The 22,099-nt window shown below is 44.3% G+C and overlaps 1 protein-coding gene across 2 annotated transcripts; it reads left to right on the top strand.

Annotated features, from left to right (window-relative positions):
- Positions 1-413: 413 nt before the first annotated feature.
- Positions 414-21,867, top strand: pik3r2 (phosphoinositide-3-kinase, regulatory subunit 2 (beta)). Of its 2 annotated transcripts, XM_028975478.1 has the most exons (16): positions 414-543; positions 2,164-2,587; positions 3,743-3,965; positions 11,190-11,279; positions 11,689-11,814; positions 11,900-12,092; positions 13,472-13,539; positions 13,621-13,726; positions 14,691-14,789; positions 15,678-15,858; positions 16,314-16,439; positions 16,651-16,793; positions 16,896-17,072; positions 17,156-17,227; positions 18,318-18,494; positions 18,744-21,867. In XM_028975478.1, exons 2-16 carry the CDS (start codon positions 2,486-2,488, stop codon positions 18,931-18,933), a joined length of 2,073 nt encoding a protein of 690 aa, XP_028831311.1. In that variant the 5' UTR covers positions 414-543; positions 2,164-2,485; the 3' UTR covers positions 18,934-21,867. The 2 variants fall into 2 exon arrangements, with proteins under 2 accessions (XP_028831311.1, XP_028831312.1); XM_028975479.1 differs by lacking the exon at positions 414-543 and having other exon boundaries at positions 1,157-2,587.
- The last annotated feature ends 232 nt before the right edge of the window (positions 21,868-22,099 follow it).

Below are 22,099 nucleotides of genomic sequence, written 5' to 3'. Positions count from 1 at the left end.
TTTTTTACATTTTTTGATGAATATGCATTTATGAAACTGGGTCAGCGCCCCCTGCAGGCGCACCAGCGCACTTGTAGCATTCCCACCACGTCTGACAGGAATGTGGCCAAATAAAAGCCCGCTTGGATCAGAATCCACACACGACAAGACGGCACGAATCAGACCAGTTAGTTCGTTAGATCCTCTTATCCACCACTAAATGTTTCATTAGACAGCCAGGACTTCGATATCCTCTTTTGTGCAGCACCTTTGTCGTTAAATGCATGTCAATTTATGAGCGCTATAGATTCGCTGGTACACCAGTTCTTAACAATATAGGCAGGATTAGAAGAAAAAAAAACTTGTATAAATTATTTATTAACGTAAAGGCGAATTTGAAGGTCTTTGGTTTTGCAAGAGAACCGCAGAACTTCGGCACTTTTATTTTGACACGGTGTGAAGTCGCCAGCTCTTGGCTCGCTGGAGGTGGAAGAAGCCGAAGTTGCGTGCGAAGCCGAAGCAGAAAGCGACGGACGGACGGACGGACGTACGGGCCCGGTTTTGGTGAGTTCGTCCGGCGTCTTCTCTGTTCGGGCGCCGGTCGTCTGCAGCGCGGGGGAAAAGTACGACGGCGGAGACTCCGTAGACGCTCCCGGCGGCGCTTTTCGTGCTTCGCTGCGCGCTTTTTACCTCACGGTTTTATACACTTAACACGCAAGGTAGCGCATCGGTTTCTCCTGCGGCGTCTGTCGGTGCCGCAATTAAAAAGAATTAAAAATTATTTTATTTTTTTTGCCGTCAGCACTTGTTTGGTAAAATATAGTCGTATTTTTTTTTTCGCGCATTAAAAGTTACAGCGCGGTCAAAAACGCATTCATAAAGTGAATCGCGGTGTAAGAATGAACTCAGAACTACCCGCGGTTTCCAATTATTTTATTACCTGAAACATACATTTAATCTTAATAAAATGCATTTGGTTTATTGAAGGTTTATTCAAACACTTTGGGATTGTATTTGGTTTTGGTGTTGGTCTAAACCTCCCTGGTAAACAGTCTGTACAAAACCATGACTTTTTATTTATTTTTTGTAATTAAGTTAATTATATATATATATATATATATATATATATATATATATATATATATATATATATATATAAATTTATAAGTGATTAAACACTAATATATATCAACCTAAAATATTACTGACAACTGCCGATTTTTATATATTTTTTTCCCAGACAAAATTAAAGATTAAAATTTTTAAACAAAATAATATAATAAATAAAAAAAATTCCTGTCGAAAGCTTGAAAGACGCGCGTGAGAAAGGCAAAAGAAGAGGCGTAGAGTTGAAAGGTCACCATCTTGATCGCTGCCTGGATACATTTTCTAATATTAGAACCTTCCCTGGATTTGCCCTCGCCTCCGCGGCCGCACGCCGGCCAATGGGAGTCCGGGATTACCTTCCCCTCTCTCTAGCAACAGCTCCGGTCGGTCGGGCCTTTCATTCAGGAATTATTTCCCCCCCCCCCGGTCCGAGAGGCGCTGCTGAAACTGAATGAAAGTGGGAGCCGAGGGAGCCTTTTCCCGTTCCAAAGCTGCTGGGAATTCTTTACATTTTCATAAAAAAAAAAAAAAGTGAACTACGGATCTCAGAGGGGCTGTAGGGCCACTCGGGGATTTTGGTGCTTCGGCGGCGGGCGAGGTGGCGTGAGCGTTGCGGGCCGTGGTTGGGTGTGCCGGTGCCACGTGTCCGCGCTGGCACCCCTTCTCCTGCGGAAGTCCCCCTGGCCGCGGCCGGGCGAGTGGGGAGGACCGAAAAATCCGTTTTTGATCCACGTTCCAGGAGCCGTTTCACTTTTCCTCCTCTGCCATTGAAGAGTCGGGCTCTGCCTTTTCCCCCACAGTCCTGTGTTGCACAGTGGCACCGTTCTGTCTTACTTAATTACATCAGAGGTGGAAAAAAAAGGCCCGTTCACTTTCCCTCTGTGTCTCCCCATCCGTGAACAGTAGCTTCGTTGTACGTAATGCTACGATTTCTCCTTTCGCTGACTGTTTCGTTTAATTCCGCCAGTGAAAATAGCTGCGTGATCTGGATTTGCAGGGCTCAGGGTAACAAAGCGGCCGACTGTTCCTCCTGATGCTTTTTCTTTTCTTCTTCTTCTTCTTCTTCTTCTTTTTCAGGGAGTGTCGCAGACGCCTGACCTGCAGGTAGATGACGCCGAGGACGACCTTCTCCTGATTCCCCCGCTTCGTCCCCCCCTGCTCGACGAGTAGCATGTTGCCACGTCCAAGCCTCTGTTCCATCGTCTGGTTAAACCGGGGCTCCAAGCAGAGGGAAGCGTGTCGGCCTGGCAACACAGGCCGGCGGTGAGGCGGTCCCCTGCGACGTCCCGTGCCGCCATGCTCCTCAGCTTGGGTTGAGAGCCTCCCCGCCGCCTCCTCCTCGATCCTTACGTTTCTTTCTGGGGCTCCTCGTGGCCCCCCCCCCTTACCGGCAGCGGAAATGGAGGCGGACGGATTCCAGTACCGCTGCCTGTACGCCTACAAGAGGGACCGGGAGGAGGACATCGACCTGGAGCCCGGCGACGTCCTGACGGTGGACAAGGCCTCCCTGCTGTCGCTGGGCATCGGGGAGGGAGACGAGCGGCGCCCCGAGAAGATCGGGTGGATGCAGGGCTGCAACGAGCGCACCAGGCAGCGCGGGGACTTCCCGGGGACGTTCGTGCGGTACGCGGGCCCGGTGAAGACGGCGCCGCCGCCCTGCCAGCCTCGCTCGCGGAGACCCTTGCCGCCCGCCCCGAGGCCGGAAGGCAGCCCTGCGCAGCCCGGTAGGAGTCGGGAGCGGCTCTGCACGTCATTGTTTTGTTTGCTTGCATGGCTTTGCGGCGTCGTGTCCCCCGGTGCCGTGTCCCCGACCCCCAGGAGCTCTAACTGTTCGCCTCAGTGCCGCGGTTTGGTTTAAAGCGGCGTTTTGCGGCCTATCGACTGCATTTTCTGATAAGTGGCTGCAAGGCTAATGCACGATCAGAAAAAAAATGTATATTAATAACCAATAATGACCTTTATCACTGCAAAGAGACGTGTAACTTTAACGTGTAAAAAATGTTAATACCATTCGTAAGTATGTTAACGGCCCTCTGCCCTGAGTCCGCGTTAGCTGCCTCCCTCGCGTGCACCGGCGAAGCGATGAAGCAATTCAGCCCTGCGTTCGGACGTACGGGTTCGCTGGCGCGCGTGGAGTGGACGTCCTTTAATAATCATTTCAGAGGTGCGCTTACAGACTGAAGGGAAAAACGTGGAAATATCTAAAACGTCTTGAGCTTAAAAGGAAGAGTATTAGGAACTGTTTGTTGGCGTAGGTTAGATAATAAGGGCCTTTTAAGATTCCAGAAGGTGCCACAGTTTAGCGGTTTTGGTGGGGACTGGTCACACATTTGCCTTTTGTCCGGCGTTTGACCCCACTAATCCGCCTGAAGTTAGCAGCAAGATCATCTTCGTAGGAGCTCCTATCTCGTTTCGGCCGCGGCATTTGTTAGCTTGTCGAGCGGAGTTCAGGGAAAGGCCAGGCGACGGGTACACACCCAGGGCTCGGGACGCCCCGCTTCTCCTTCACACGACTCTGCCACGACACCGTCATCGCGCTAGTTCTCTTTTCCGCAGCGGGTGGGGGATCCTTTGCTCCGACAAAAAAAAAAAAAAGAAATGCACTGCGCAGTAAACTTTAATTTTTTTGGTGTGTTATGTCCTGACGGTGGACAAGGCCTCCCTGCTGTCGCTGGGCATCGGGGAGGGAGACGAGCGGCGCCCCGAGAAGATCGGGTGGATGCAGGGCTGCAACGAGCGCACCAGGCAGCGCGGGGACTTCCCGGGGACGTTCGTGCGGTACGCGGGCCCGGTGAAGACGGCGCCGCCGCCCTGCCAGCCTCGCTCGCGGAGACCCTTGCCGCCCGCCCCGAGGCCGGAAGGCAGCCCTGCGCAGCCCGGTAGGAGTCGGGAGCGGCTCTGCACGTCATTGTTTTGTTTGCTTGCATGGCTTTGCGGCGTCGTGTCCCCCGGTGCCGTGTCCCCGACCCCCAGGAGCTCTAACTGTTCGCCTCAGTGCCGCGGTTTGGTTTAAAGCGGCGTTTTGCGGCCTATCGACTGCATTTTCTGATAAGTGGCTGCAAGGCTAATGCACGATCAGAAAAAAAATGTATATTAATAACCAATAATGACCTTTATCACTGTGCAAAGAGACGTGTAACTTTAACGTGTAAAAAATGTTAATACCATTCGTAAGTATGTTAACGGCCCTCTGCCCTGAGTCCGCGTTAGCTGCCTCCCTCGCGTGCACCGGCGAAGCGATGAAGCAATTCAGCCCTGCGTTCGGACGTACGGGTTCGCTGGCGCGCGTGGAGTGGACGTCCTTTAATAATCATTTCAGAGGTGCGCTTACAGACTGAAGGGAAAAACGTGGAAATATCTAAAACGTCTTGAGCTTAAAAGGAAGAGTATTAGGAACTGTTTGTTGGCGTAGGTTAGATAATAAGGGCCTTTTAAGATTCCAGAAGGTGCCACAGTTTAGCGGTTTTGGTGGGGACTGGTCACACATTTGCCTTTTGTCCGGCGTTTGACCCCACTAATCCGCCTGAAGTTAGCAGCAAGATCATCTTCGTAGGAGCTCCTATCTCGTTTCGGCCGCGGCATTTGTTAGCTTGTCGAGCGGAGTTCAGGGAAAGGCCAGGCGACGGGTACACACCCAGGGCTCGGGACGCCCCGCTTCTCCTTCACACGACTCTGCCACGACACCGTCATCGCGCTAGTTCTCTTTTCCGCAGCGGGTGGGGGATCCTTTGCTCCGACAAAAAAAAAAAAAAAGAAATGCACTGCGCAGTAAACTTTAATTTTTTTGGTGTGTTATGTTTAATGAGATGGCTGCTCTGTGCATTGAAAACGGAACCCGATACCTAAACCTTTTTTTATTAAATTATTTCTCTTGTCAGTACTTTGGCATGATTGTAATGGAGCCCGACAGAGTTCCAATAAATGAATAACCGGAGACTAAGGGATAAATTTCCATCAAACCGAATGGGGTATAGTTCTCGGTGATTAACAATATAATATAATGATTGCTGACTGCATTGTGAACAGTTCATTATACTTGGCAAGCAGTAACCTTTTCTTTGGAAATTGTAGTCTTGGAAAATGTACTGTAACATACTGCACTGTGCAGTAACTAGTCAACATATATGGCTGCTCACAGATGTGTAGTTACTTTTACGCCAGTAGGACTACTTGGCAGCGATGTTAAAACTGCGTACGTAGTTTTTCTACGTATCTGCAGACCTGCATAATGAGTCGATAACATCGATTAAATTCTAAATCTTCCATTAAGAAGATGCTTAAGGGATGGTTCTCTGTAAAATAAAACCAAAATGTTGTCATGTTATTAGCATGTCCCGTGCGTCATGTAGAGAATAGAGATTAAAATTAAAACCACAGTTCAGGTCATCCTATTTGGTCCAAAATGTGCACCCTGCTAATTCGCTTCGCCCCTTCCAAGACCAGCAGAAAGAACGAGTAAAATATTTTACTCGTAATATTTTACTCGTAATGTCTGATAAATGCTGTAAATGTAAATGCAGAAAAGTCTGACTGCAGTGTGTTGGTTGGGTGAAGAGCTTGTCTGCTTGGTCGTTTGGCGGTGGTTTTAGATGCCAAGTCTAACCTGACTGACTGGCTGGCGATTGCGCTACGTAACTTGCATAAACCGGTTTCATTGGCTGACGCTAGCTCTGCGCATAAAAAAAGTTGACTTTCTTCCACAAGCAATCTGAAGTGACGGACCCACAATTCATTTAGGCATTGAACGGTAAACGGCACCGTTTGCGTCTTAATTGTCTGTGTGACGCTAGTGGATAGAAATAGTGGTGTCTTTTTCACTTTGCACAAAGAAACAACAAGGGATCCCAGTGTGCAGACATTACTGATGCAGTGACGTTTCATATCAACGAAAAGACACTCGTACACAGTGAAAAAGGACGAGTTCATCCAGATGCTAAAAACAAGATATGAGCTACCGAAAGAACCAAAATTACAGTACCCATGAATAAACCGCAAAACTTCTGGAGAATGTGCTATATCTGATGCAAATTGGGTGTAGGTTAAAGAAAAAAATTTTTTGGTTCAGCCGTGCTAATCTCACTGGTCTCAATTGTCCCCAGCTGTCGCCTCATTGGAAGCTCTTTATTTGGCAATGCTTTGGGCACAAGGAAGATGAAATCTGAGTTTCATTTAACAGCAGCCTAGGACCAGTTCTACCTGTAGGCACGGTTGAACTTGACCCTTTGGTATGTACGCTTAAGGATTTATCGCAATTAAGCAGTTTTTAGTCGCGCTCGTCTTTTTAATCTGTAGGGGTTGGCGTCTATGTGCCAGATTGCGCTGAAACCGTCTCTCACATGTTGGGCTTGGGGGTGTTAATACATACTAGCTTTGGCACAACGTTGAAATGCTGCTTCCAGCTGGCAGTGATCCTGTGTGAACACGACTTTTCAGGAGTTGCTGTAGACTTGTGGAGGCTCCAAAGGAAATGCAGATATCCAGAGCAACTCAGGAGACACTCGGGGTTAAGTGTCCTGCTCAGGGACACAATGGCCCCAAGTGGGATTTTGAACCTGTGAGATTGTGGTCTGTTTTGAGTGTCTTACCCACTAGCCTACTACACCTCTTTCACGGATAATGCAGTTGCAAGGCAGAGATATAGCAAATGATTAAATTGTCCTCTGATGTCAAGGACCCAGACCATGACTTTGTATTGTCCAGTTGAGCTGTGAGTCAACCCTGGAACCACAACACTGCTGGTTTTTGTCCTGCGGACCCCTTGGGGACAAGTATGAATCATGGTTCAAACGTGCTGCTCAGGGACACAATATGCTATGTTTTCTCAACTTGCCTCCTAAGGTGTCTGTGAGCAAGATCATAGATTTGATGTCTTATGAGGAAGAAGACAAGAAGCAGTTGAAAATGTATTTCGGACGAGTCTTAACAATAACACATGCACACACTGCACAGAATAAAATAAAAGAAAAAACTTTTTTGTCTAGCCTAGCTAAATAATCTAATTTCTTGTATTAAGGGTTAATGTATATATAGTAGTATACATGTAGTATAACAGTACATGTATACAGTACTTTTTAAAGCTCAAATTCCGCTTTTTAAAATCTAAAATAGTTTTGAGGGCATTCTGCATTACAGTACCGTTGTATCATTATCATGAGCAAAGTATGGTAAAGTATTTTTGACAAAATGCAGTTACATTCAGATGTAATTCAACTGCGCTGTGATCTTCGACAATCTTAAGACTACTTAGTGATGAGGATCACTCCTCATTCCTCACGGCCCTCCCCTCCCATTTCTGGCCTCTCTTTTTACTGTCTGCTGAAGTGAACCGTGGCTGGGCATATTTTACAGCCTCCTCCTCCTCCTCCTCCTGCTGCTGCTCCCACATTTCTCATGCACGTTTGATGGCGTCTCCAGGCAGCTATAAACCATCCCCTCGCTCCCAGTTCTCAGAAGGGAGAGGTCTCCTGAATTCGCTCCCAGCTCGTTTGCCAAGAACCCGGATGGGCCAGAAGACGAGGCCTCGCTCGAGCTCTGGTTTTCGCTGGGTCTTCGATTTCGGTGTTATTGTTGTGGTAAATCTGTCATGGGTTGTAGAGGTTTGGCCGCCTGGATCGCAGCTGGGCTGCGGCTCGTTTTATCACGCCGCAGAACTGGCACCAGACAGATTATTGATTTGTATGTAGTGAGCTAATGTAATATTTTGATAGACCTTGGATTCCAGAATTAGGCTTACATGACATCAGCACCCTGGGTAATTGTGCACCAGGAATCATTACATAATTTTTTTATTTTTTTATCAAAAACCTAATGTGCTACGTTTTTCTATTTAAAAAGTACGGTTTACAGGCATTTTGGTAGCACAGAGGCCTCTGCAGCCTGTAATGAAATGCTGTCCAGCTGGACAGCTATTTCTGCACTGTGACCTGCAGCAGGAAATGTGCATTAAAAAAATATATATATATATATTTTCTTTATGAAAATGAATGAAAATTCTGTGCACTCATTTTGTGGTAAGAACGGCTCGAGTGTGCGCTGGTCATCGTCTGAACACAGCAATATCAGTTCTTATTGTCCCGAACAAACAACTCGGTGTCTGAGTGGCACCTTGGCGGATCGGGATTCGAACTGGCAACCTACTTAGTTGATTAGTTGGTGGCAAAAAGGTGCTTGTGACCATTTTTGAAATGGTGGGGAAAATGTTAAACGTGATTGTCATTGTGATACACAGCGCACACAGTGAAATGTGTCCTCTGCATTTAACCCATTACCCTTGGTGAGCAGTGGGCAGCTTCGGGGCCACTTCCTTAATCGCTAATTTTTTTCTTCATCCCAAAAATTAGCAATGATTGAAGCAGTGTCAACGTCCAATATGGCTGTGGATCTTGAGTAATAATACTAAAGTAAATTTATTTATTTATTTTTACCAACGAGAGCTTCCAACCTTAATCCTGGTCAAATAAAAAACACTAACATTATCGAATATTGCAATATTTGCAACGTGTCCTGCATGTTTGTAACGTCTGTTTTCATAGTGTGGCCTTGTTACAAGTTCTGAGTCGGTCCTTTGGAAACTTGCAAGGAAAGACTTTGGGTGATTTATTTACATTTTCGAGCCAGAAGATGAGACTTTGTGCGTGTTTGTAAAAGTTTCCATGTTTAATGTGCACTGGAGCGTAGGAATGTGCTGACCCGGCTTTTCAGCCGAACTCCAAAAGTAATAATCAGTCTTGGTCTCGCCAAGGCTGCCAGAGCCGGGGCTTTTTTTGTGGCAGGCCTGCAAAGGAGGCGTTGGGACGGTGCCAGTAGCCCCCCCCCCCCCCCTCATTGTACTCTGCTCACGCAAAGGGCCGTGTCGACGGGGGCCGCAGCTCTGCTGGAACGACAGGAAATGAAGTCTGCCTGTTGCACACTTTATAATGTGCGCCTCGCACGGCTAAGCAAACCCCCGACCAGCCGCTCTTGTGTGAGTGTAACTGGGCAGCTGAGCCGGGTGCTGCAAATGCCTGGGCAGTGGTGGGCAGGGAGCTCCGTCCAGCAAAGAAATCCCAAGAATCCTGGGGCAGCGGTGGCCTAGCGGGTAAGGAAGCGGCCCCATAATTAGAAGGTTGCCGGTTCGAATCCCGATCCGCCGAGGTGCCACCGAGCAAAGCACCGTCCCCACACACTGCTCCCCGGGCGCCTGTCATGGCCGCCAACTGCTCACCAAGGGTGATGGTTAAAAGCAGAGGACACATTTCACTATGACAATCACTTCACTTTCACCGTAAACAAGACATTCAAGACACGTTTACTCCCGCCACTCGCTTGGCTCATCTCATAAAATGTCAGTCTGCTACAGTTTTTATTTTTTAACGAATATGTAAAACCTTTTTTTTTTTTTACGTTCAGCAGCTCCACCTAGTGTTGCTTCCTTTTCTTTTTTGTACCAATTTCAAACTGCTCAGCTCACAACCAAGCAAAGTCCAATGCGCGTGATCTGTGTGATTTACTGGTGGTAGTAGCCTAGTGAGGTCTACAAAGACCCGGGTTCAAACCCCACTTACTACCATTGTGGCCCTCTGCAAGACACTTAACCCTGAGTGTCACCAGGGGGACCATATGGGCAGAGATTTGTGGCAGTAGAAACTGAATTTGAATTGAATATGTTTGAATCTGAATTCCAAGAAAATTAAAACTGTGTTTTACGTCCCTTAAAATGTAACTAATCCTAATTCAAATTCAGTTCTCACAATTCAAACAGGATTTTGTGATTTTTGCAATCCGGGTCCTTGAGAAAAAGCAATCGAGCTCAGACACCCAACCGCGCTCATTTCCACATTCACGACAGCTGTACACCAGGCGGTCTGTGTTGACCTGACCAACAGACACAGTTATAGTAGAACGCTGGAAGATTTCTGTTATATTTATGACTTTTGTCCCGATTCATTTTATGACACAACTGTTTTGTTCCCTCCTGTCAAGTGGTGTCCGTTGGTCACATGTCAACAGGCAGCCTGGTGTCTGGATACGAGAATACGGTGTGAAATTCCCTGGACAAAAACTTTACGACTCAACGGAAAAGTTCAAGTGCCGCTGTCCATCACCAGACCGTTTTATATCGCGGGCGCGTCTGTATGTGCAGGGTGACCAGATTAAAATGTGACCCGAGTGGGTAACACACTCGCCTATGAACCAGAAGACCCAGGTTCAAACCCCACTTACTACATTGTGTCCCTGAGCAAGACACTTAACCCTAAGTTGCTCCAGGGGGGGACTGTCCCCTGTAACTACTGATTGTAAGTCGCCCTGGATAAGGGCGTCTGATGAATGCCATAAATGTAAATAACCAGCAGGTGAACGTGCAGCAGGAACCGCCCACATCACACCGACTTGCTTCTCGGCGAGTCTGTGTCGCAGCCTCCCGAGTGCTGCAGCATTTTAGATTGAGTCTCGAATCCCGAATGGAATCTTGTTTGTCTTTTTTTTTTTTTTATTAAGTTTATTTATTTATTTATTTATTTAAGCCCCAGTCTTTAAGACACGGTGTTAATAAAAATGGACACAAACGATTGTTTCATTTTATTTGATGACTATCCATCACTTCATGTCCCACTTGGGAGTCGATTTCTTAAATGGACCAATCAACTGCAGTCAACACAAACACGTGGACTCGCAGGTCACCGGTTGATCCGTAGAACCGGCTTGCTAATGCTTCTCCCTTACCGCAACCTGCAGAGCTGTCATAAACGTGGAAATGGGTGCTGCTGGGAGTCTGAGCTCGATTGCTTTTTCTCAAGGACCCAGATTGCGCGTTGCGTGAATCTGAAACTGAGTTGTGAGAAGTGAATTGGCATTCCATTTTTAGAGATTTAAAATGCAATTTCATACATTCAGGTTCTGTTCGTACAATTCAATTTCAGTTTGAATTAATATTCATGTTTATTCAATTTCAGATTCTACTGGCAAAAATCTCTGCCCATAGACTGTCCCTGTAATTACTGATTGTATGGGTGTCTGATAGACTTCTGTAAATGTAAATTTGGATATAAAAGTATAGGCCTCAGATATCCATATATCTTATTTTGTTTTTATGTTTTTTTTTGGGTGGGAAAAAAAAAAAACAGATCCAGATACATATTTGGTGGAGCATCTTGCCCAGCCGGAAGCTGTACCCCCTGAACTGGAGAAACTGGTGGAGGCGATTGAAAGGACCGGTAACTGTTCTGTTCAGCAGGGCTCCGTGTGTTGTTGCCATAGAGTTGTACTTTGTTGATTATTGATGCAGTAAAGAACAAATTTTCATGATCATCTGCAATTTTTAAAAACATTTCTCTTTGTTTTCTGGAACAGTCGAGAACGGCGCTTTTTCTATTCACGCAAAACAGATTTTGACAAGAAGTAATAAAATACTAAATTCTGTTTAATCCTTACTGACTGTTATATAAACACACATCCCTCTGGCCGCACACCTATGTTTAGAGACATTGATTTTGGCCGGTCTACCATAAGTAAGAATTATTTCATTTTTGTTTGGATGTGTGTTATAAACGGTTCACTGTGTGGTAGGCCATTTTTTTTTTTTTTTTTTTAAACCAGAGCTTTTAAACGTTGTTACACTTACAGGATTTCTGGAAAGTGAGGTCCCTGCACTCTCTGATGCTCTGATTGTGTATCTTCGCGGCCTTCCATCTTCCATCATCCCCAGTTCCATTTACCAAGACCTAAAGGCAGCATTGCAGCATGGGACTGGTATGTCCAGGGGTCACCCTCAAACCAAATGCTCTGTGTGTGTGTGTGTGTGTGTGTGACCTCTGTGTTAAATTCTCATCTCTAGACCACAGCCCTGCAGAGAGGAAGAGGCTCCTGTTGGAGGTGTTGGAGACTTCGGCTGTCCCCCAGCTCCACACTTTGCACTACCTGCTTCAACACCTGGAAAGGGTTCTTTTGCACACAGATGCCGATGGCCTCATCGCCCATGAGCTCGGACGCATCTTCGGCCCTAATCTTCTCTGGACTTCAGGGATTCAGTGGGTTTTCTGTCTGTCATTGTCAGCTCAGTCAATGTATGTGAATGGTTTTGGAGTGACCCTCCAGAACTGCCAGTCTTACATACCCTGAAAAGGTGATATCAGGTGTCAAACAGTCATTTGGTCCCAATCCTTAAACTTGTCCAATTCTTTGGACCGTTACCACTTGATATGTCAATGATACTCTGCCAGTCATAATGTGAAAGTGATTAGTTGTCACATGTGACACAACACAGTGCACACAGTGAAATGTGGTCTCTGCGTTTAACCCATCCCCTGAGGAAGCAGTGGGCAGCTATGAAAGGCGCCCGGGGACCAGCGTATGGGGACAGTGCTTTGTTCAGTTGCACCTTGGCGGTTCAGTTCTGTTTCCTTACCCGCCAGGCCGCTGCCTCATAATGTTATGGCGGCTGTTTATTCCATTGTTTAAACATTTTATTAGAACTTTGTGCAGTCCGGTATTAGGGGGCTCTTTGTATTTGGATGGCCCTGTTCATCACATTTTTCCTAAAATCACCCAAAGCGCACCTTTTGCCAGATCCCATCTGCGTTCTTGTTTAAATGGGACTGTATGAGTTGGTGATAAGTGTCATCACAGCCTATCAGAGAGCGGGGAATTAAAGCATTTCTAATTGGAAAATAATAAACCAGATTCATGTAGGAAAGCTGATCTTGAATTGAAAGAATGTGTTCATTTTCTCGTCACTCACAGCTAGCCCTTTAAAATAGAATTAGGGGTGGGATAAAAAAAAAAAATAACAACAGCAAAATATTGCAATTCTGGATGGTAGCATATCAACAATCTATCTATATTGAACAATTAAAATTGTGTAAGATATTTTCATACGACAAAAGGGAGAAATTAATTTTCATACAATCCCCTTTTTGTCTTGTTTTTTTTTTTTTTCTTCTTCTGCAGTTCTACATGCATTTACGTTTAGAGCATTTATCAGACGCCCTTATCCAGAGCAACTCAGTTGCCCCTGGAGACACTCAGGGTTAAGTGTCTTGCTCAGGGACACAACGGGTGTTAGTGGGGTTTGAACCTGAGAATTTGAGATCCGTCTGTTTAAATCCTAAAGTACATTTTTTTGGCATGAAGATTGCCACAGGTCACGTGACCTCTCCATAGTTGAATGTTGCCAGCCTACATTTAATCTTTTTTTAAATGCAACTTCCTTCAGTTGGTCTTTTTGGAACAGGTTGAGTATTAATAGTCAGCAAAATGAAACAGAAGTGCAGGAAACCAGCTTAATTAAATCTTCTTTTGAATGCTGCTTTCTTGGCAAGTGCACTTTAGCAGCCATCTACGTTTAGCTGTAAATCTGTCACTTGTGCATCTGATATTAATTTCAAGGCCCTTGTGCTTTGATGGACAGGTCTGAGACGGACCTCTGTCTGCCTGCAGCCGTGGTGGATGGGCTTCTGCCAGACATGGGTCCCCCAGGTAAATCCTCAGTCCAGTCCTCGGTCCGCTCATTTTCCTCCCCAGTAAACTGTATTTCACTTCATGTCCTCTCCCTCCCAGCTCTGCCACCCAAACCGTCCAAAGCCAAAACTGCCGCTGGCCCTGATGCTGATGCCCATGAAGACCTGTTGAGCGAGGCGGAGTGGTACTGGGGGGACATTTCCAGGTAGATTCTGCCACACACTCAAAAAATGTATATTACTATAATGCTAACATGGATGCAAATTCTAACATAGTAACCTATCAATACCTAGTGATTGCTGACCTCACACTGTGATTGGCTGTGAGTCTCACGTCCGCTCTCTAGGGGTCTGAGACAGGGACAAAATTGCTGTTGTGCCGGCTTCTCCTTTGAAAGCTGCCGATGATTACACAGCCAAACGCATCCATAGCCAGGGCCATCAAGGATGCATTTGCACATCGCGACCCCGCAAACAGAAGCACAAAAGAAGAGAAAAAGAACTGCCTCGCGGCATGTGGGATAAGAAGCATGAAGTATTTAATATGCCTGTGTAAAGTAACACGTCAACTGCTGTGAATTATTTTTAAATATTTATTTAAATAAATGTATAAATGTCGTTGCCAAAGCTGCGTTTTTATTTACTGTGCACACACAAGCGTGTCCCGTGTTTGTCATGCTGGAAGCACACGAACTTGCGACAATGTAGCCACTTAACCCGCAATTAACCTGAAACATTGTTAAATGCCGTAAATGTAAATATTAAGTTTATCAGATTTATTTACAGTCTTAATATTAAAATTATACAAAATCACGTGCTGCACAATGAGGTGTAGGCATTGGCGTACTTTTATGCCTCAGTTATATCAGTGTATATAAGTTCATATTTATTGCTCTTTGGGACTGTAACAACTTTAAAACCTCTAACTTGGAAACTTATCTTCAGTGCTGTAAATGTTCCAGCTGCTCCTTAGCAACGTCACTGAGCTGCAGCCGACTGTAAACAGGGATTTTACATTGTTGTTTTTTCTTTTCATGATTTTGCCCGCAGGATTCCTCTCATAATATTTCTTCGTGGCCATGCCAACAGTAAAGTTTTTATAAGTGGTTAGCGCAGCGCAGACAGAAATATGCATGTAGACCTGAAGTCCATCCTTTCTCCGTTCTGCAGAGAGGAGGCGAATGAGAAGATGAGGGACATGCCGGACGGTACGTTCTTAGTCCGAGACGCTTCCAGCAAAGTGAAAGGGGAATACACTCTGACCCTGAGGTGAGGAAGCAGTTGAAGGTCTCATGTTTCTTCCAGCATGTGTCTGCACAACTGTGTGTAGAACAGACTTACAGGATTCCTTCTGCTTTTGTTTAATTTTCTTTTCCTTCTCTCTTCGTATCGTCAGAACAACTGTCAGGGTTTATGGATGTGTGCCAAAGCGGATCGTTTTAATTCATGACTAGTTTTTCTAATTCTACTTTAATATTCCTGTTAGCACACATACATCAACATACATGGGAAAGACAAGTACATCTTTACTAAATATCTTAATTTCATCTTGCAAATGTCAAAGACATGTTTGGGCTTCTGGGCCAGGGTGGCGCTCCCTTAATTCTTATTGGGTGCAAGTTCTGCTCACCAAGGTGGTGGTTAAATGCAGAGGACACATTTCGTTGTGTCACCGTGTGTCACAATGACAAGCACTTCATGTTCTACACTTTCTACAAATAGTTTGGCTACGTTATGTGAAAAATTGGATCTGTGATAAATGTCAAAATAACTTTTCACCTCCCAAAACGTGATCTGGCATATTGCGAATCCTCCCGAATCTCCCGATTAGTCTCACCGGGCCTGCCGGATTTATCTTTGTCCCCCTTTGGCTGCTTCCGTTTGGTTGATCCGCTGTGGCGAAACCTATCTGGTTGTCTGCATAACTGACTTAACAGTTTTATGCAGGATGCCCTTCCTGAAGCAACCCTCCCCATTTAACTGTTCGTCGCCAGTGGACTGTGTGCTAAACAATAACATCTTGATGATATTTGTTACGGTTGTTCCTCACTTACATTTTTTTTCAGCCATAGTCTTATCTACTGTAAGATATTTTTTCCATTGGGGTGATCACTGTACACATTCACACTCATCACACAGTCATTTCCTCCTACGCAGGAAAGGAGGAAACAACAAGCTGATAAAGATCTTCCACCGTGGGAAGAAGTATGGCTTCTCTGAGCCCCTCACTTTTGCCTCTGTGGTGGATCTGATTAACCACTACCGCCACGAATCTCTGGCCCAGTACAACGCCAAGTTGGACTCTCACCTCCTCTTCCCCGTGTCGAAATACCAACAGGTAGTCCTTCCCTCTGCTACTGCCATTTCACACTCACCCGGAAGTCTGTGGAAGTGCCAAGATGTGGCTTCAAAATAATATCAAATAATTTATTTTGTCCAGAACAAATTTGATCAGGGTTGGGTTGCAATGGAATACAGGTAGTGATCTATTTTTTTGCGATACTTTTTATATCGCACAATATAATTAATTTTTTTTTATCATTTTGTGTGCTCAGATGCGGCTGATGGACTATTAAAAGAATGTTCATGTATGCCTGAGCTGTTATTCTCACATGTTGATATTGACAGACCTCCACTTCTGGATTTGTGCACCAGAAGCAGAAATTGTTTAAAAGACATTTTGCTCTTCTCTGGGTTTAATACGTGATCCAGACCACTGGCCAATCATAGTGCGTGAAATGCTGCTCCCTAGTGGACAAAAAGGTGATCTGACTGTACATCTCTGCCTTTCAGGAGCAGCTGGTGAAGGAGGACAGCGTAGAGGCCGTGGGCGAACAGCTGAAGGCCTACTCCGAGCAGTTCAACGAGAAGACGAGCGAGTACGATGACCTGTACAGCGAGTACACACGCACCTCGCAGGTAACACCACTTAAAGCGGATTTGACAAGCCAAAAAGTGGAATTTGGGCTACGTGCACAAAACCTTATCCAGAATGACTTATCATTAGTGAGAGGGACAGTCCCCCTGGAGACACTCAGGGTTAAGTGTCTTGCTCATGGTCACAATAGTAGTAAGTGTAAGTTTTACCCACTAGGCCACTGCCACCTCTGCCTGTTTTCTTGACCCTCAGGAGTTGCAGATGAAACGCACGGCCATTGAAGCCTTTAATGAGACAATTAAGATCTTCGAGGAGCAGTGTGAGACGCAGCAACGCTTCAGCAAAGACAGCATTGAGAAGTTCCAGCGTGAAGGCAATGACAAGGAGATCCAAAGGTACTTGTTACCTCGCCGCAAAGCAAAGAAACCCTTGGTGCACTGCTTGGCAAGCATTGACATTATTATCTGAATTCATGTATTTTTTTTCTCTCCTCTCAGAATCCAGAGCAACTCTGAGAAGCTGAAGTCCAGGGTTAAAGAGATCCATGAGAGCAAGAAGAAGCTGGAAGAGGATCTCAGGAAGCAGGCCTTAGACATCCGAGAGATAGACAAGCAGATGAACAGCCTGAAGCCTGACCTGATGCAGCTGAGGAAGCTGAGGGACCAACATGTGACGTGAGTGTCTGACGCCTCTTGAGGGACACTCCTGTGAGATTCCTTCTGAAGTAGCTGATGGGAATTCTGCTGTGGTCCTGCAGGTGGCTCAAACAGAAGGGCACAAGGCAGAGGAGGATCGACGAGTGGCTAGACCCCAACAATAAAAACAAGAAGTAGGTGGCTGTTACTGAATGGCATGAAAACGATATACAGTAGCATGTGAGAGGTTGGGGACCCTTGCTTTGTGCACTTATACGCTGGAAATATCAATCTTGAAAGTCACCCTTTTATGATATCTGCTGATTTGTGACAACGTTTGTATTTCAATAGGGACTGAACCATAAAAGCCTCTAGACAACATCATTCTAACCTATGGAATCAGATTTGTGCCCATTTTGAAACAAAACGTTCCTATATCAATATCAAACAAAAATAAGAGGTTGAAATGTAAAATAAGAGGTTAAAATTGACAACATACAATTAAAATTTGACAAAGCTTGTGAGACTTTGGTTTTTCATTTTCATATGGATCATTTCATAATCAGCGTATTTGACCAATACTTACAATTGGTTTATCATGCAGTTAATCCTATACACATCTCATTCCATATAATGGCGGTTACTGGTGCACACATGTGTCTCGCAGTGATAGGCTTCCGAGTTGTGACAGGAAGTTCGGCTCTTTTCAGAGTTCCTCATATTTTAGCCTTTTTACTTGACAAATATGATTTATCCACATGCAAAGCATGACTTAAATGCCAAGTAAGGCTAAAATATGATAAATAAGATAAGATAAACCTTTATTAGTCCCACAAGTGGGAAATTGCACTTGTCATGTCAGAAAGTGTACAGAAGCAGAAGGTAATAGCAGCAAAAACAGAGGTAAAAGCATCACATAAAATAACATAAATATTTATCTGTATATATGTACAAATTTAAAATACGATAAATTAAGAGCCGAGCTACAAGAGCCGACTTCCCATCACTGGTTCAGAGGAACGGAGCGGTCACTGAAATACCTGCTGGCCAATGAGGCGAAGCCCCGCCCACACGAGAGATCTGTGCCAGAAGTCCAATCTAATCCTCATGCAGCGTAAACATAAAACGTGGCGGAGTGACTAAAAAGACAGTCTTGCAAGTGAAAATGAAAAATGGCAAACTCTTATTTTACATTTCAACGTCTTATTTCTGTTTGTTTTGTTTACATTTTTTTTTGCCATAAATCTAAACTCCTGTTGTCCTCCCTCGTCTTGAATCCTTCAGCTCCTCCTTGGTGGAGGAGGAGGAGGAGCAGTTGCTGCCCCACAACGACGAGGGCACCTGGTACCTGGGCAGCATCCGGCGCCCCCAGGCCGAGGAGCTGCTGAGGGGCAAATGCAACGGAACGTTCCTGATCCGAGGCAGCCAGACGGCGCGGGGCTCCTACGCCTGTTCCGTGGTGTGAGTGGTCAACTCTGATGCTCTTACTCCTGCGCTTGCTACTTTATTTCTATAATTCTACCAATGACAGGAAAGCTCTCTGATTACGGGCACATTTTTATTATTATATTTTAAATAAAATTATATTATGGTGTTTACATGCGATTATGGCGATGGCATCAGGTGAGCTCAGATTTAATGCAGACCATTTTTCTGCATCGATTATGAGAAATTCTTAACGCGCTTAGTGTCTTCTTATTGTGAACGCAGGGTGGATGGCGAGGTGAAGCACTGCATGATTTACAAGACCGCCACCGGCTATGGCTTCGCGGAGCCCTACAACCTGTACGGGTCCCTCAAGGACCTGGTCCTGCAGTACCGTGTGATGTCACTGGTCCAGCACAACGACTCGCTGAATGTAACCCTGGCGTACCCGGTCCTTGCTCCGCAGTATCGATGAGAAGCCACTCAAAGATGCACCCGACAAAGCACGCAAACGGACGAACTTGAGATAGACGCGTGGACTGTGTGGATGGACGTGTGACAAAAGCAGCAGCAATAACTGTGTGCTGGCTGATGGACATGCATACACATGTGTTCCAGAGGCTGATCCAGTTCATTCATGTTCTGTAAGACAGAGGTGAATCTTCTTATAAAAACACTGCTGTGGGTTCTGTGTGTGTGAGAGAGAGTTTTATATGCGAGGGTTTTTTTTTTTGTTTGTTTTTTTTGTGAATATCCGAAGCTGGAAAATTCCCCAGATATGGGTGGGGAGAGAAATAAAAGAAATAAGATTCCAGTAACGTCACTTTAAACCCTCCTGGTTTCAGGAGTTTTCCTGAGGATTCGTGACATTTTACAGTTTTGTGTAAATGAAGAAATGCTGAAGGTGAAATTCGTCTAACATGAACCAAATGAAGGACTTTGGCCCTCGTGGGTAAGCACGTCTACCTAATCTCTTCAGAGAATGTTGGTATCGTTTAGACACACGAGAGCACGCCGACGTGTTCAGTATTCACCGAAATATTTCTTTCATACGACAGGAAAGTTTACTTTGTTCCACAGAGGTATTTTCCACATTTTGGTGGAGAATAGAGTTGGTTTACCGAACCAGTGTGCAGAGTGGCCGCGATTTAGAGCGATGTTTTGACTAGTTTTGGATTTTGTCAAGTGCCTTGTGCCGTTCCGGGTCCCGGATCACGACTCTGTCACTCTGTTTCTGGGTGCAGATCAGGGCCGTTACAAATCTCTTGAATTAATTTATCAGGCTTATCACTACCAGTTACTTTGAAAGGGGAACACGTATAACACTACTGAATGTAAAAAGAGAGACTCAGCACTGGATGCACATACTGAAGTGGGGTAGTGTATGCCGATGAACACCGCCGATGAACTTTTAGGCCCATCATTTTATGGCCGTTGCATTTAAAATTCTGCTGTTAACAGCTGGGCAGAATCCAGTAGCTGAATGTGTTATTATTGACATCAAGTCTTAAATTATGAGACATGCAACGTATTACATAGAACTATTAAAAGGACTATGGGACAGTCAGTGCTGGTTTTATTGGAAGAATTTTGCCCTGCTGTGGAACACCTTACAACTTTTTCGGTCGTTCTGACTTTGAGGCAACTTTATTCGATGAACTTGTGAAGACGGTGGTCTTAAGCTGCAAAGTTGGGTTATTGATGAGCGGAACAAGCTCCTCCACATGCACTTCAGAGCACAACTGTCATTATCTGAAATATCGGGGGTACTTTTTAAAAATAAATAAATAAATAGTGTTTGAAGCTTCTTTTTTTTCTTCTCTCTCTTTCTCACTCCCTCTCTCTTTGGATTTTACATCAAAATGTGATACTTTGTCAAATGAGACTCTTATGATTTTTTTTATCTTATTATAAGCTATGTAACTTGAAGATTTACAATCTACCAAATTTTCCAAATGTTTAATGTTTACGTCTATAGAATCAAATAGTTACACTCGAGGATGTTTTTAAACTCTTTGCTCCATTGTACTTTTTTTTTTTTTTTTTTTTTGCTCAGTGCCTCTTTTTGGTTTCTCAGATAAATTATCAACAAGGTGACTGGTTGCTTCTTACAAAACAGTAACCAGGAAGATGTGTGAACTGGTCATTGTCATGCTGTCATATGATGTTTTTCTTGTCAGCTGATTTTCAGTGATATGGAAACAATGAACTTTTAAGGTAGTGCTGTAAAAAGCCAGCCACGCCACATCGCTGCAGAGCAAAGCACAAGGTCACAAGGTTCTCTGTGACATTGTCTTCCGTGTTTAAAGTGCCAGAGAACTGGAGCAGGATGTTTCTGCTCCACGTCTTTGTATGGTACTTGCCCTCAAGGAACAAGAAAGGATTATGTAGTTTACAAAAGCATACTGAATTTTGCACTATAAATGGTATTTTAAAATAGGCAAGCAAATTAAATAACTCTGCAATAGAGGAGAACATCCATTCTCAGCCTACATTTATATATAAATAAATAGTTCTGAAACATAATTTTATGTGACCCCTCATCACACGTGTAGCACTTATAGTCATTCAGGTCAGAATCAGTATCTTTATGGATTTTTGATACAGTGCATATTCATCTGAGATTCTGCTGTAGTTGTCATTTCTGAATGCCAGTGAACAGGAGCACAGGTGGAGTTTACTAATTCTGTTCAAATGCTTGTATTGCTTTTTGCACTCTCTCTTTTCCTCTCAAATGATCATAGTTCACACTCATGTTCATCTCAGCAATTTATCCACAGAACATATCTAAGGCAATAAAAAAAAAACATCTGATGGTGTGTATGTCTTTATTTTCAAGATTTAGTGTCAGTACTGGTTTATGGTATTAATAGGAATACTGAATACTTAAAAAAAGGATATTGTTATACAGACAACCAACCATAATATTAAAGTCTCTGGCTCACATGACTTTGGGAAGACTTTTTGGTCTGCAGGAGAGATCATGGCACATAACCGGTACTCGGGGTAAAGGGGTTCACCTTCAGCCTTTCTTCATTTACACAAAACTGTAAAATGTGTCACACAAGTCAACTTTTTGACTGCTGCCTTTTAAGTCTTTTTGTGCATTAGATTAGACTTTGTAATTAAGGCGCAGCGTACATCTAAATATGTCTAGTGTTGTTTTATTTAGATTTTACTCATATTTTACTAAAATACCAAATTTACAAAATGCTCATACATGCACACAACATATATAAGGTTTATGTATTTTATAATTTAACTGACTACTGATGTTTTTTTTTTTTTTTTTTTAAAGAACACATTTGACATTTTGAGGTTTCTTTGGAAATGGCATCCAGTAAACACACCAGCAAATACTACTTTAAAGTAATACTTACCTTGATCCTGTTTTATGCTGTGTTGTTGTAATGACAATAAAGGGACAGTTTTAACACATTTAATCTGACTTAGTATTCTGATGCATAATCAATTTAATTAAACATGATTTAATTTGTAGAGTCTTAAGTTTTTTTACCGGGACAAATAATGGAAATTATACACGAAATGCTTCTTATTATACAGTGAAAAATAACTATTTTAACTAGTTGCTCTTGCTAAGACGCCATAAACTTTAACTTTAAACCTGTTTTGAAGCAACG

This window comes from Denticeps clupeoides, chromosome 4, assembly GCF_900700375.1.
Source record: "Denticeps clupeoides chromosome 4, fDenClu1.1, whole genome shotgun sequence".
In the NCBI taxonomy this organism is placed as follows: domain Eukaryota; kingdom Metazoa; phylum Chordata; class Actinopteri; order Clupeiformes; family Denticipitidae; genus Denticeps; species Denticeps clupeoides.
Note: the sequence above shows the minus strand (reverse complement) of the source record. Positions and strands in the feature narration are given on the sequence as shown.